The 14,421-nt window shown below is 43.5% G+C and overlaps 1 protein-coding gene across 2 annotated transcripts in view; it reads right to left on the bottom strand.

Moving 5' to 3' along the window:
• Window positions 1-2,221: 2,221 nt before the first annotated feature.
• EFEMP2 (EGF containing fibulin extracellular matrix protein 2) overlaps window positions 2,222-14,421 on the bottom strand; it is an 83,547-nt gene continuing 71,347 nt past the window's right edge. For both annotated transcript variants that reach the window (XM_068261564.1, XM_068261563.1), the window contains exons 9-11: window positions 11,158-11,284; window positions 8,135-8,330; window positions 2,222-5,325 (exon numbers count right to left, since the gene is read on the bottom strand). In XM_068261564.1, coding sequence (XP_068117665.1) covers window positions 5,164-5,325; window positions 8,135-8,330; window positions 11,158-11,284 — 485 coding nt within the window. In that variant the 3' untranslated portion in view covers window positions 2,222-5,163. The remainder of the gene's footprint in view (window positions 5,326-8,134; window positions 8,331-11,157; window positions 11,285-14,421) is intronic.

Here is a 14,421-nt window from a genome sequence, read left to right as displayed (position 1 = left end):
ACCACTCTTCCGTTGCAAACTGCTCCAGGTCTCTCTTATTGAAAGCAAGGGTCTAGTCCTGAGAAAATAGGTGAGTGGACTCACCTGGGAAAAATGGGCGTGATCAAGCATAATGTGGGCATGGTCACGGGTGGGGCCAAATATACATGACCTTAGCAGTGATGTAAAAGGTCTGCCGGGGAAGTTTGAGCTCTGCCGTAGTGTATCCCCCCAAAATAGATGTAATCTGACAGCATTTCACCAAAAAGACACATAATCTGGTAGAAGTTCCTCCAAAATACAGATAATATGGAAGTGGTTCCCCCAAAATAGATAATGTGGCAGCAGCAGTTCCCCCAACATACACATAATTTGGAAGCAGTTCCCCAAAATACGCGAAACCTGGCAGCTGATCACCTAAAATACACGAAACACCCAAAATACATATAATCTGGCAGCAGTGGTCCCCCAAACATACACAAACTGGCAGCAGTTTCCCAAAATACGCGTTATCTGGCAGCAGCCGTTCCCCTAACATACACATAATTTGGCAGCTGTTCCCCAAAATACATAACAGCGGTTCCACAAAAATGCAGATAATCTGACAGCAGTTCCCCCAAAATAGGTACCCCCAGCATAGGTAGCCAGGTCTATAGGTGTCCCCAGTATAAGTAGCCATGAGTATAGTAGTCCCCAGTATATGTAGCCAGAGGTATATGTGCCTAGTATATGTAGCAAGGGGTATATGTGCCAGTATATGTAGTCAGGGGTATGTGTCCCCAGTATATGTAGCCAGGTTGTATGTGTCCCCAGTATATGTAGGCAGGGGTATATGTGCCCAGTATATGTAGGCAGGGGTATATGTGCCCAGTATATGTAGGCAGGGGTATATGTGCCCAGTATATGTAGTCAGGGGTATATGTGCCCAGTATATGTAGGCAGGGGTATATGTCCCAGTATATGTAGGCAGGGGTATATGTCCCAGTATATGTAGGCAGGGGTATATGTGCCCAGTATATGTAGCCAGGGGTATATGTGCCCAGTATATGTAGGCAGAGGTATATGTGCCCCAGTATATGTAGGCAGGTGTATATGTGCCCATTATATGTAGCCAGGGGTATATGTGCCCATTATATGTAGCCAGGGGTATATGTGCCCAGTATATGTAGCCAGGGGTATATGTCCCAGTATATGTAGCCAGGGGTATATGTCCCCAGTATATGTAGTCAGGGGGTATTTGTGCCCAGTATATGTAGTCAGGGGGTATATGTGCCCAGTATATGTAGTCAGGGGGTATATGTGCCCAGTATAGGTAGGCAGGTGTATATGTCCCAGTATATGTAGCCAGAGGTATATGTGCCCAGTATATGTAGTCAGGGGGTATATGTGCCCAGTATATGTAGCCAGGGGTATATGTCCTCAGAATAGGTAGTCAAGTGTCTCCCAGCATGCGGGGAGCAGCGCAGTGGAAGGAGAGCTGTGAGCAGCGGAGGAGAAGAGGGGCCATCTCCCCCCCCCCCCCTTCCCTCACCTTAGGGCTCTCCATCCCTCGCTCTCCCCTCCAGAAGTAATGTGCGGGCAGCCGGCAGCGGGCGGTACTTACCTCTCCTCGTTCCGGCGCGAGCACTCCACTGCCGCTAGACTGGTCTGGTCCAGACCAGAGCAGCGGCACGCAGATCCAGCACCGGAACGAGGAGAGGTAAGCCCCGCCGGCTGCCCGCACATTACTTCTGGAGGGGACAGCGAGGGATGTAGAGCCTTAAGGTGAGGGAAGAGGGGGGAGATGGCCCCCCTTCTCCACCACTGCTCACAGCTTTCCTTCCACTGCGCTGCTCCCCTCCACACACACATGCCAGCCTTGCCAGGGTGGACGGCGTCCACCCTCGGGAAATAGTAAGTGGACGCCGTCCACGCCCCACTCGACCCCTGATTGAAAGGGTGCCTTTTCCCAACAGCAATTTTAAGATCTCTCCACAGGTGTTCAATGGAATTTAGATCTGGGCTCATTACTGGCCACTTCAGAACTCTCCAGCACTTTGTTGCCATCCAGGTGTATAGCAAAACGTGTTACTGCAGCTTGAAAATCTGGGGTGCCAACAATTTCAGCCATGTCTGTAGTTAAACCTCTGAGTATTCTTCTGTTCTCCAATATTTTCCACTGTTCTCCAACTTCGGAGAACCTTAAAAGAAACTGCAGTTAAAATTTCCCCTTTCTCCAACAGATTAGCCACACCATAAAAAGTCAAGGGACAGAAATGTTTAATAAAAACTTACTGAAAGTGTTAAAACACTGTGTTTCACTTTGCTACTAAGGCTTATCAATTACATTACATTGCTCTTTGATCACTAATTGCAGTAGATAAGACACAGCAGAGATGATAAAACACAGCAGAAAGTTTCTCTGCGCAGGATTCAGTGACTGAATTTTCTCCACATAAGAGCTTTTTGAATGAATTAGATATTGTAATGCAATGGCGGTTCCCATCACTGGTACTGGGAAGGGGGTTGATTTTTACACAAATTACATTACTTTGAGACAAAGGCAAGTAGGATAACTATATGGACAAAGAGTATGAGTAACAAGTTTTTATTGTATGCTATCCCATACTGTAATATCACTTTAAGTTATGTACAAATATTTTCGCAGGACAAAATAATTGTCTTGACTGAAATTTTAGAATGTGTACAGCTGTGTCCCAGCATCGCTGGACTCCCTTCCAATGAAGAGGGATGGATCACTCTCGTCCAACTGCTGTTGTCGCTGCAGGAACATCTTCTGACATTCCGCAGAGGGGCACCTAGTAAAACAGGTCCCAGTATGTTTTTCAAGTCTGTGTCTTAAAGTGTATCTAAGATGAAATAACTCAGGATTTATACTTACCTGGGGCTTCCTTCAGCCCCTTTGAGGCCGCTTGGTCCCTTCCTTGCCGTCTCTGTGGGCCGTTTCAGTCCCCCACTGGACGGCCTGGTACTCGATCCGAATCACGCAACGTCATTGCCGGGAGCAGTCTGCGTGGTAGTACTGCGTGATTAAATGGCACTCAGCCAGAGTATTGGGATGTCCAGCGGGAGACTGGAGCGGCCTGGGGAGACAGTGAGGGACCAAGCGGCCCTCAAAGTGGTTAGAGGAAGCCCCAGGTAAGTATATATTCTGAGAGTTATTTCATCTCAGGTTTCCTTTAAGCTAAATATTTTTACTATCAAGACACAGAGACTCAAATTGAAGCTATAGATCTTGCTTTCCATTTCATTTCTGGTTGATTCAATAACTTTAATTGAATCTGCCAGTAATCTATTGCCCAACATATCCCACCGATTTCTTTTTGATCCATTTTAAGAAGTGTATCAATTGAAAGTCAGATTGGACAGGTTGGAAAATGGATCAATGGCCAAACAGCGTGGCCCCGCGTACAACAGTACAATGCTTACAGATTGGTCGGAACATAATAGATATCTGCTCAAATCTATCAAGACAGAGCGTGCAGTGTAGGGAACAAATCTATCTCATTCTGATAGAATTCTAATTGGATACGCATTGGTTGATTGGTTTGGCATATCAGGCCATAATTGACCAGTGTATGGCTAGCTTTAGATGTATGAGAAACATGCATTGAGCTGCCCCAAGACAGGTTTGTAAAGTGCCAGCCTTTGAACACTGGTTAGTTTGCTAGTAGGTTTTTCCTAGTTACTTGATATAGACAACATGGCAAAATAACATAAACAAGACATTTTTGCACAACAATTTTACACATTCCGTATCTCTAACAAAGCTAAATGTTGCTTATATGCCTGAGTCCTTAGCATTTCTCTGATGCCTTGCTACCTGGAAGACAAGGTATACCTCGGATAAGGCCTATTACATCTCTTCCTGTACAACAAATATAAACCCAGCACAATATGAGCCTATCCCTGATTCACACCATATAAAAGAGATGACTCTACTATTTGTAGAAACCCAGCAGAGTCTGCATTATAGCAACTAATAGTGTGCTATTGTGTAGCCACACTGTAATGCTAGGTATACACCATACAATTTTCTGGCAGATTTACCTGCCAGATCAATTATTTCCAACATGTCCGATCTGAATTTCGACCGATTGTTTTTGGTTCTCCGATCATTTTTTTATGGTTTTTTTGAATGGCTTTTATCCATTTTCATAGAACTGAACGGAAATCGATAAAAAAAATTTAAGAAAAATGATTGTAAAATCGATCGAAATTTAGATCGGACAAGTTGGAAATAATCGATCTGGCAGGTAAATCTGCCAGACAATTGTATGGTGTGTACCTAGCATAATACCCTAAAGCATACATGTCGAACTCTGGCCCATGGGTCAAATCTGGCCGCAGAGCCATCAAATTTGGCCCCCAAGTGGTTTCCCCACTTTGCATTATGTTTGGCCCACTATAGACCACCAGGGAAGCTATTTTGGAAGTGAAGCCCTAGAACCCCAGGGAAGCCATATGGGAGAAGGAGGGGAAAAGCACTAGACACCAGGGAACTGTATAGGGAAAAGAGGGAGGTCAGTAGACACCAGGGAACTGTTTAGTGGTGCCAGGGGGACCACTAGACAACAAGGAACTGTGTAGGGGAGGTAGGGGGACCACTAGACACCAGAGAACTGTATAAGGGAGTGAGTGGGCCCACTAGACACTAGGGAACTGTATAGGGGAAGGAGGTGGGCCACTAGACACCAGGGAGCTGTATAGGGGAGTGAGGAGGGCCACTAGACACCAGGGAACTGTATAGGGGAGGGAGAGGGTTCACTAGACATTGGAACTGTATAGAGAAGGAGAATGGGGCACTAGAAACCAGGGAACTGTATGGGGGGGGGCATTATACACCTGGGAACTCTATAAGGAAGGAGGTTGGCCCACGACTTGGTCCCAGTGTTCAATTTCAGCCCACATTTTATTTGAGTTTGACACCCCTGCTCTAAAGCCAGAACGTTGTCAGTCTGATTTTGGATATTTTGTCAGCTTATATTGGAGAAGCCCGAGGCTTTTTCTGGCAAAGACCAGGTCAGTGCCAGAATCTTGCAATGCCTTGCATTGAAAAACTGTTTCAAAACAAACATTTTTATTTCACAAAAAAATAAACTATCAGTGAAAAAATATATCTGACCAAAAGGAAAGTTTGTTTGTTGTTTTTTGGCCCAGTAGACAACACGAAGACTTCTTGGATTAGAAAGGATGCGCTCCTACGAATATGGTGAGCCTGAGCACAGAGCTGGAGCGATAGCTGAGCAGGGAGTTAGACGTTACCATCTCCAGGTCCAGGACGTACTCCTTGGGGCCGGTGACAGGACGGGCCAGGACAAGCATTGCACTGATGTTATTTATTTGCTGTAAGATAAAAGCCAAGATACATAAGAGAGACATTCTAATTCAAGAGCATTCACCAAAAGGAAAAAAAAAACTGAAGCGAGAGGGATGTGGAGGCTGCCATATTTATTTTCTTTTAAGCAATACCAGATGCCTGACAGTCCTGCTGAATCCTCTGCTTCTAATACTATTAGCCATAGACCAGTGGTCCTCAAACCTAAGGCCCACCGGCCGAATGCGGCCCCCCAAGGCTTTTTCACTGGCCCCCAAACACATAATGTATAACTTATAGATGCGGCCCACTGCACCATTAAATATCGGAGGCCCACATATAGAATAGCAGTGCTGGCATCCACATACTATAGAAGCCAGCGAGCAGTCATTCGCTGTCTTCCAATGCAATTCTGCATCAGGTGACACTGCTGTTCAACTGGACGGAAAGTTGTCCCCTAGGTATGCTCCATTATCTGGTGCACAAAGACGTTCTCCGGGCGCCGCGTGACTCAATGGCTACTACTGGGAGGTCTCCTCCGGGCATGATTGGGGGGAATCAATACCTGGCCATCCAGCAGTCTGAAGTATGTTGACCTGGCCCTTGACCAAAAAAAAGATTGGGGACCCCTACCATAGACCCTGAACAAGCATGCAGCAGATCAGGTGTTTCTGACATTGTTGTCAGATCTGACTGGATTAGCTGCCTGTTTGTTCCTGGTGTTATTTAGACACTACTGCAGCAATAGATCAGCAGGGCTCCCAGGAAACTGGTATTGTTTAAAAGGAAATAAAAATGACAGCCTCCATTTCCTTCTCAGTTCATTTGTTCTTTAAGTGGTGTTTTTATAATATATAAAATTTTGGTGAACTGAAGATGACCGCAGTGCACAGCTGTGCAAAAATGTTGTCCTCTGTCTGAAAATGGGGAGAGCTCAGACTTTTCCATGATGACAATCAGTACAGACTATCTGATTACAACAGCTCGATTCACAGGCAAGCTACTACTGGACACAAAATATTACTGATCCAATTTCTAGCTAAAAATTGGTCGAGCGATCAGATAATTCTTTTTTTTTTAAACCTTTTTTTTATTAATTTTTCAATAAACAATGAAAGCTGAAATGATCTTCACAGCGAAGATATAGTGCAAATTAAACAGGATAGACAGTTCAAAGAACCCCTTCCCCCCTCCCCCCACCCTTTCCCCTTTTTTCCCTTCCCCTCCCCTTGGCCACTCCTGCTTAGCTAGATTAGAGTCAAATGGAATCTCTTCCAAGGTCCCTAAATTTGGGATTGACGTCCAGTGTCCAGTAGGGTAAATCAAGCTCTTAGTTTCAGTCTGCCCAGAGAGCCAGATAAATCAGCCTTTGCGTACCACGAGGAGTACTTGAAGGGCTGCACGAGGCGTTGTAAGTCAGAGTCCGACACTGTAAGCAGTAGGAAAGGTTTCCATCTCTTGAAAAAAAACTTTGTCCCTTTATCCATATTCATTGTTGCATCCAGTTTTTCCATTAGCATTAAATGTCTTAGTTCCTCTTGAACATCCCATAATGTGGGAGGTGTTGGGTATATCCATCTATTAAAGATTGATTTACGCGCTGCTAGCATTGTTATATGTACTATGTCCTGTATGCGCTTGGATTGAATTGGTGTATTTTCTTCAGGGGTAGCATTAAATAGAAGCAGGAGCGGCTCTTTTTCTATGGTGCAGTTTCCCAATTTACTTGCAAAAGTGCATATCGAGTCCCAGAATGTTTGAATTGAAGGGCAGTTCCAAATGCAGTGGGTCATGTTAGCCTGAGGTTGATGGCATTTAGGGCAGTGGTCTATGTATCCCGGTCTCGGGGTCTTATAGATTATATTAAAGGCATATTTTGCTTTATATATCATTAGTAGGTGGGACTCCCTCCATTTCTCGCTTACCACTACTCTCCTCACAGAATTATTGCCTTCTAGTATCATTTTCTCCAAGTTGGGAATTTGAAATGTTTTTGACCAGCTACTCATATTATGTATTGCTTTTTCTTCCATCCTAATTGCTATAATGGATCTTTGGATCTCCGTTAGGGAGATCAGATAATTCTGATCGAAAGTGAAATCGTTCACTACACCATCAACAAACCAATCTTTGCTTTCTATCTATCACAACCAACAAGAAAATACAAATTTTGGTATGACGTAAAATCCAATCAGACGACTATTTTTATAATCGTTCGTAATCGATTGTGCCCATCAACAGAGATTATTTACAACCAACCTGATCAGAATTTCTGATCGCTCAATCCATTTTTCGCTAGAAATTGGACCGTTAGTGGCCACCTAAATGTGATGCAAATTTTGTTGCAATGTGTATGCAGTTTGGGACTGGGCCAATCCAAATTGGCATCAAAATTGGATTTGTCCAATTTAAAGTGGACCTGAACTCTTGCACAGGACAGAAGGAAAACCGAGAGAAATCCACTCTGTATGTATTTACAGAGTTTAGCCTGTCTAATTCCTCCTCATCTGTGACTAATCAGAAGGGTAATTTGATCTCTCAGCTGTGTCAGCTGGTAAACACAGGATGTTAACCTTACATCTGCTTCCATGAAAGTAGGAAGTAGACACACTGCAAATTTATTGCAGGATTTGCATCAGCTGTAACAAAGAAATGTTTTTCTTTAAAGGTTATTATGCTGTTGCTTATCTTCTAGAGCAGAGAGGAAGTTCTGTGTTCAGGTCCGCTTCAAGCCTGCATACAAATGGCAACAAAATTTGAACCAGGTTTGTGAAAGGAGTCTCTCATAAAGCATCTATACAGAAAACCAGGAAGATGTCATCAATCTTCGGCACTCACCCTGATGTAGAAATCTCCCTGCTCGTTCCCCGAGCGGATCTGGAAAGCATTGTAAGCTCTGGGGTAGACGGTGGTGGCTTGTATTTGGAATATATCGGAGGGGGCGCTGCGTTCCGATGTGATGCTCATGTAGCGGTGCACAATGGAGCCAGGTTCCTCATGGCACAGCGGGTTAGTGCTCGGGCACATACATCGGCTGCAACACAAAGCACACACTGATGGGCTGGTAAGTCTAAAGAGGAACTTTGCCGAAATATAGCAGTGGGGGGGGGGGGGGGGGGACAATACAATACATTGCAAAGTAAGTTAAAAAATAAAAGCTAGATCAAGAAGTTATTGATATTCGCCATGTAATTCGTTCATGTTTGTTCCACACATGAGCCTGCAGGTCATCATCTTTACTATTGGCAGGCATTAAAAAAAAAAAAAAAGACCATCTGGCAATACACATATCGTTGGTTTCCAGATAATTCAATAATTACAAAGGGAATCAGAATGGGCTGCCTCAGTGTTTCCAAACAAAAGCATATAAGGCCTCTTTTCCACGGAGGGTTGAACTATTCGTTTGTCGAGCAGTTCAGCCCCTCAGATGCCCGACACAAGCGCCGTTCAGCTGCAGTTACTTGTAGCCGAATGGAAGCCTGTAGTAGCACCGCTCATCACGTATGACACGCGGTGGCTTTACCTGGCGGTCTCGTTGTGTCTGAGCACAGCAATCTCTGTACTCAGATGCAACTCCGTGGGGAGGGGTCCGCCTGTCAACCGCTCATGCCGAGCGCTAGAAAGTGGCCAGTCGGTGGACGGAAGCAGCTGACAGGCGGTGATTTCACCACCTGTCAGCTGTTCATAGAAAAGAAGCCTAAGGCTATGTTAATAATAATAGCAGTATTTGTATAGCACCTTTCTCCTGTTGGAATCAAAGCGCTTGTGAGGCAGCCACTAGTGCGCACTCAGTAGGCACTAGCAGTGTTAACAAGACTTGCCCAAGAAACTCCTTACTAGTTTAATAGGTGCTGGCTTACTGAACAGGCAGAGCCAAGATTCGAACCCTGGTCTCCCATGTCAGAGGCAGAGCCCTTAACCATTACACTATCCAGACACTGCTGTTCACATTATAAATCGCAAACGTGATCGCAAGCGCTAAGCTTTTTTGTGCGTGATTTTTTTTTCAAGCGATTCCCGGCATTTTCTGAGCATTGGGCGATTTTGTGTAAGCGCTTTTCAAAACGCTTTTGATGAGTGATTGAGATTTTCACTTCCTGACGTCAGTCAGGAAGTGAACTCTTTGACCTGGAAAAGAATAAATACAATGTACTTATCCTTAAAAGTACTTGGGAAATCACTATACAAAGCGCTTTTTCAAGCGTTTAGCGACTTCCGTATACCATCCATTGAGCCAAAGCGCTCAGAAAATGGTACAGGCAGCGCTTCTGGAAGCGGATCATAATGAACCGCTCATATGTGAACACTCTCATAGGGAATCATTGCACAAGCACTTTTAGGGCGATTTCTAAAATCGCCAGTGCTTAAAAAAATACACAAACGCTCATAGTGTGAACAAGCCCAAAGTGTCTGCATAATGTTTGCTAAAATTCTTAAAATGTTTATAGCAGACCTGGTGATAAATGTTTATTTTTTCCAGGAATATAAGTTGGTTGCTCTTAAGCCAAAGAGGACCTGTAATGAGTGTAATTGAATAAAATTGCTTATTTTTTGTTTGTTTTTACTCTACTGACTTATTTAGTCAGTGCTCACCAAATGTAAAATCTCACTTCAACCTAATGTACATTCATAAAATTGTCAGTGATGCTGGCATCTTTACTGCTGGAAAGTTGAATTAGGCCTGGAACCCACTACAGAACGCTATCGCTAATCGCAATCGCTAGCGTTTTGTATGAGCAGTTTGTAAGCGATTTCATGAGCGTTTTAGGGAGCAATTTTAAAAAGTGTAAATTTGCCAGTGTTTGTATAGCGATTAGCGATTTAACCTTCCTGGCGGTCGCACAGGAGGTTTTCTCAGGCCCTGCTGGGCCGATTTGAATAATTTTTTTTTTGCTGAACGCAGCTAGCACTTTGCTAGCTGCGTCAGCACTTCGATCGCCGCCGCCCCGCGCTCGATCGCCGCTATCCGCGTCGCAACACGGCAAGGGGTGGATCGGGACTCCCTTAGACGTCACGACGTCCATGACGTCGGTGACGTCATCCCGCCCCGTCGCCATGGTGACGGGGAAGCCCTCCAGGAAATCCCGTTCTTTGAACGGGATTTCCTGATCGCCTATCGCCTGGTGCGATCGGCGGGGCTGGGGGGATGCCGCTGAGCAGCAGCTATCATGTAGCGAGCCCTGGGCTCACTACATGATATAAAAAAAAAAAAAAAATCAAAAAAACGGCTGCGCTGCCCCCTGGCGGTTTTTAATATATCGCCAGGAGGGTTAAAGTCTGATTGGTCCTTTCTATTAATTTTAATTTTGTTACAGTGTGCAGTAACTTCAAAACCCTAGCAAAATCGCTCCGTGCAGGTTTTGATGAGCGATTACGCCAACGATTATATACTTTACATTGAAGCGCAAATGCTAACAAAATGCTGCATGTCCTGTGTTTGCGATTTTGCTAATCGCAATCACTTCTGTGGAATTTGCACCATCCATTTACATTGGCAGAGCGTTTAGGGAAATCGATAGCGATTTATCACGCTCCCTAAACGCTTAAAAAATCGCTCTAGTGGGTTCCAGCCCTCACTGTGTAATGCCTCCCCCCCCCCCCCCCCCCCCCATATATGAAGTGAGCATAAGTACCAGTTGATCTCTGAGAGTGCTGTGCAGCAGAAGACTGCATGATATTATAGCCTAGCAATGTACAGCAACATACAGATATAAAAAGTGTAATATTAATGTAAGAATGGGTATCGGGAATAATTTAGGCTCTGCTATGAGCTGTTACGAGTTCTCTATGCATTGATAGGATGACTACAATACATTTTGTATTGTCTCTGTGATAACCTGAACAACCAGCTGGAGACTCACTTGTCAGAAACTTGAATGTATGGCTCAACGCAAAGATTCTTTTCCACACAACGATAACCACCGTGATAGTTGACGCAGGTCTGCTGATCATTGCAGGTGTGGGTCCCAGTCTCACATTCATTGATATCTGCTCACAAAATCAAGATTATTACATCATTGAAACAAACAGCCTGGTTAAAGGACACCTGATGTGAGAGGGGTATGGAGGCTGCATACATGCAAAAACGCTCCCGGGAAATTTGGGCGCAGGGTGAAGCAGAAAAAAGTTAATTCGGCTGCCAGCTGCCGCTGGCGCCCAAATTATTCACATTACAGCCAATGTCTGGCGCCCTTTCTGTCTGCCTCAATGGAGGCTGCCAGATTTCTTTCCTTTTAAGTAATACTGGTTGCCTAGCAGTCCTGCTGATCATCTGCCTCTAATACTTTAATTCCTAAACTCTGATCGCCGCTGGCCATCTGCCCCACTGCTGTGCCCGCTACTTTACCACATTTCTCCCAGTCAGGGGTGTCACTGCTGGGGCTGGTCTGGCACGGCATCCCCCTATATGAATCAAAGTTTCGATCTTCTCTAGCTGAACTGTGTAATAACAAAATGACTTTGGCACTCATGCAAGGGGCAGAGGTACAGCGTGTGAACTGGGGCTGGCCTTACCCACCACCATTGATGCCATGTAGTATACAGAGGCGCCAGTAGAATAAAATTAGTACCAATTAAAATCAATAAAAGTGTGGGTGGTGTGGGTGGATCTACCCGCCCAACAACAAAACACAAGCACTGCTGTGTGTAAAAATGGTCAATTTAATAAAAACTCCCAATAAAATTGTACAGTTTGCAACGCGTTTCACGGGTCCCAAGCCCGCTTCCTCAGGCAAAAAAACTTTTACAAGCAGGAGCAACTGAAAGATACAAAAAACATAACAAAAGACCCAACTGTAAACAACAATCAGAAATCAAAAATCAAAGATGAACATCAGTCAATATTTAAGCTGAACATAATATAATACAATCTCTGATTACGTCAGCAAATAATAACATAACATATATGAAAGACAAGAGACATTGCATCCATGAAAAACACAGACATATACTCTTGTCAGCCATCTAGTGCCATGTAATCTCGCACTTGCTTGGTCCACAAACGCATTGTATATATTTGCCAAAGTCTGGCCATCTACAGTCCATATCCTCATACATGCAAAAATAGCACCTTCTCCTATCCTATATACATATATATGAGAAAACACACAATAAGTATAATATACACCACCAAAAGAGCTTTTCAATGGATGTGTCTAAACTTGAACATGGAAAGTTTTGTAGAACCATGCGGATAGAGCGGTGGGGGGTGGCCAGACTATCGCATACTAACGAGGGACAAAGGAAGTGAGGGGAGCAAAATAAACACTGGATTTGGGAGGAAAAACATCACTTACCAGTGTCCTTGTGCAGACGAGTGTGGCGCCTTTGCTGCAGGTTGGCGCCACACTCGTATCTAAAAAACCTTCCGTATCGTGACGTCCGGGTGATGGGGGGCGTGGTGTGTCGCGTGTATTGAAGGGCGTGACTAATGGATCTCTAATGAGGGAACGCGTAATCCGCCTATGGAGACCTGTACAAGGCGGAAATGCGTCAGCTAAGGGTATGATGGCTGAGCCGCCATCTTACTAGTGGGCATGGTATACTTATGTGATATCCACATAAGAGCAGTACGGAGCGGAAGTGCGTAGGTTAGGGGCATGATGGCTGGGCTGCCATCAAACTAGTGGGCATCCTACTCTCGTGTGACATCTCATACGGAGATACGTAATGTGTATAATGTGGGTCTCAACAATATTCCTTATAAAAACATATGGTATAATATAATAATGGAAAATATATATACATACATAAGGATTCATGTTCAGATAAACCAAAACAAAAACAAAACAAAAAAATACAAAAAAATACAAAAAAATATACAAAAAAATACAAAAAATAAAAAAATAAATAATAAAACAAAAAAAAAAAATAATAATACAAAAATACAAAAAAATACACAAAAATATACAAAAAAATAATAAAAAATATTATAAAAAAATATAATAATAAAAAAATAATAATAATAAAAACAAAAAAGTACTAATCAAATATAAATAATGGAAAATTCATAATGCTTAAATGGATTGGATTGTCAGACCAATCTAGTAACCATCCGTGGTGGCCTATGTAAATTAAGGATAGAGGATAATTATTGATAGGCCTATGTAGATTAAGGATAGAGGATAATTATTGATAGACAAAAATTGAAAATAAAATAAAATATATATGTATATATATGTGTAATACGCACACATACATACATATAAAGGGAAGGGGGGGGGGGGGGGGTAAAAAAGCAGTGGTAAAATGTAATATATAAATTATTATTAAAACCATAAAAATGATTAAAAGAGAGTGACAATTGTGAACATGGGTCATGGTCATAAATATCTGCCTAAATAGGTCAAAATATTGCCAAATTACTGGTATACTATGCAGGGACGGGGAGAAAGGTAAGTACTGTAATTGTGGCCAGATCTCCTCCATACCCAACGCTGTAGGGTAAGGGGCGGAATGTAAGTGTGGGATAAATATATTCAAAAAGTTTTCTCTAGTTGTTCGTTCAGTCCTAGGGGTGTGAGTGTCTTTAATGTTTGGATCCAATATATCTCTCTGTTTTTGAGTATTTGAATTGCATTTGGTTTCATAGGGTTTATAGCCTCTAATGCTATGAAAGAAACTTCTGTCGTGTTTCTGTTATGGGCCTGATCAAAGTGTCTTGACAGGCTGTGAGTAGCAAGCCCTTTCCAGATATTCCGTTTGTGTTGGCCTATTCTTTCTCTAAGTAGTTGGCTGGTGCGTCCAACATATTGTACTTTACATGGGCAGGTAGCCACATAGATGACAAACCTGGTGTCACAATCTATGTGCTTAAGTATTGGGTATACTATATTGTCATGGTGGGATACAATATGATCAGTACTGGTAATGAAGCTACAAGCAAGGCATCGTTTTTTAAGGCAGGTAAAAGATCCCGCCGGTAGTGTATTCATCTTGTTATCAGATTTGAGCTTGCTGGGAGCCAGTAGATTTCGGAGATTGGGCGCTCTCCGGTACGTCATGATTGGTTTCTTGGGGATGTGTTCACGTAGATAGGGATCTTGTTGCAAGATTTCCCATCTCTGGGTGAGGATATCTTTTATAGCTGTGTGTTGAGCATTGTATTTCGTGATGAACCGTAATGT

The sequence above is a fragment of the Hyperolius riggenbachi genome, chromosome 11 (genome assembly GCF_040937935.1).
Source record: "Hyperolius riggenbachi isolate aHypRig1 chromosome 11, aHypRig1.pri, whole genome shotgun sequence".
Lineage (NCBI taxonomy): Eukaryota > Metazoa > Chordata > Amphibia > Anura > Hyperoliidae > Hyperolius > Hyperolius riggenbachi.
The sequence above is the reverse complement of the archived record's forward strand: the minus strand, read 5'-3'. Positions and strand labels throughout refer to the sequence as shown.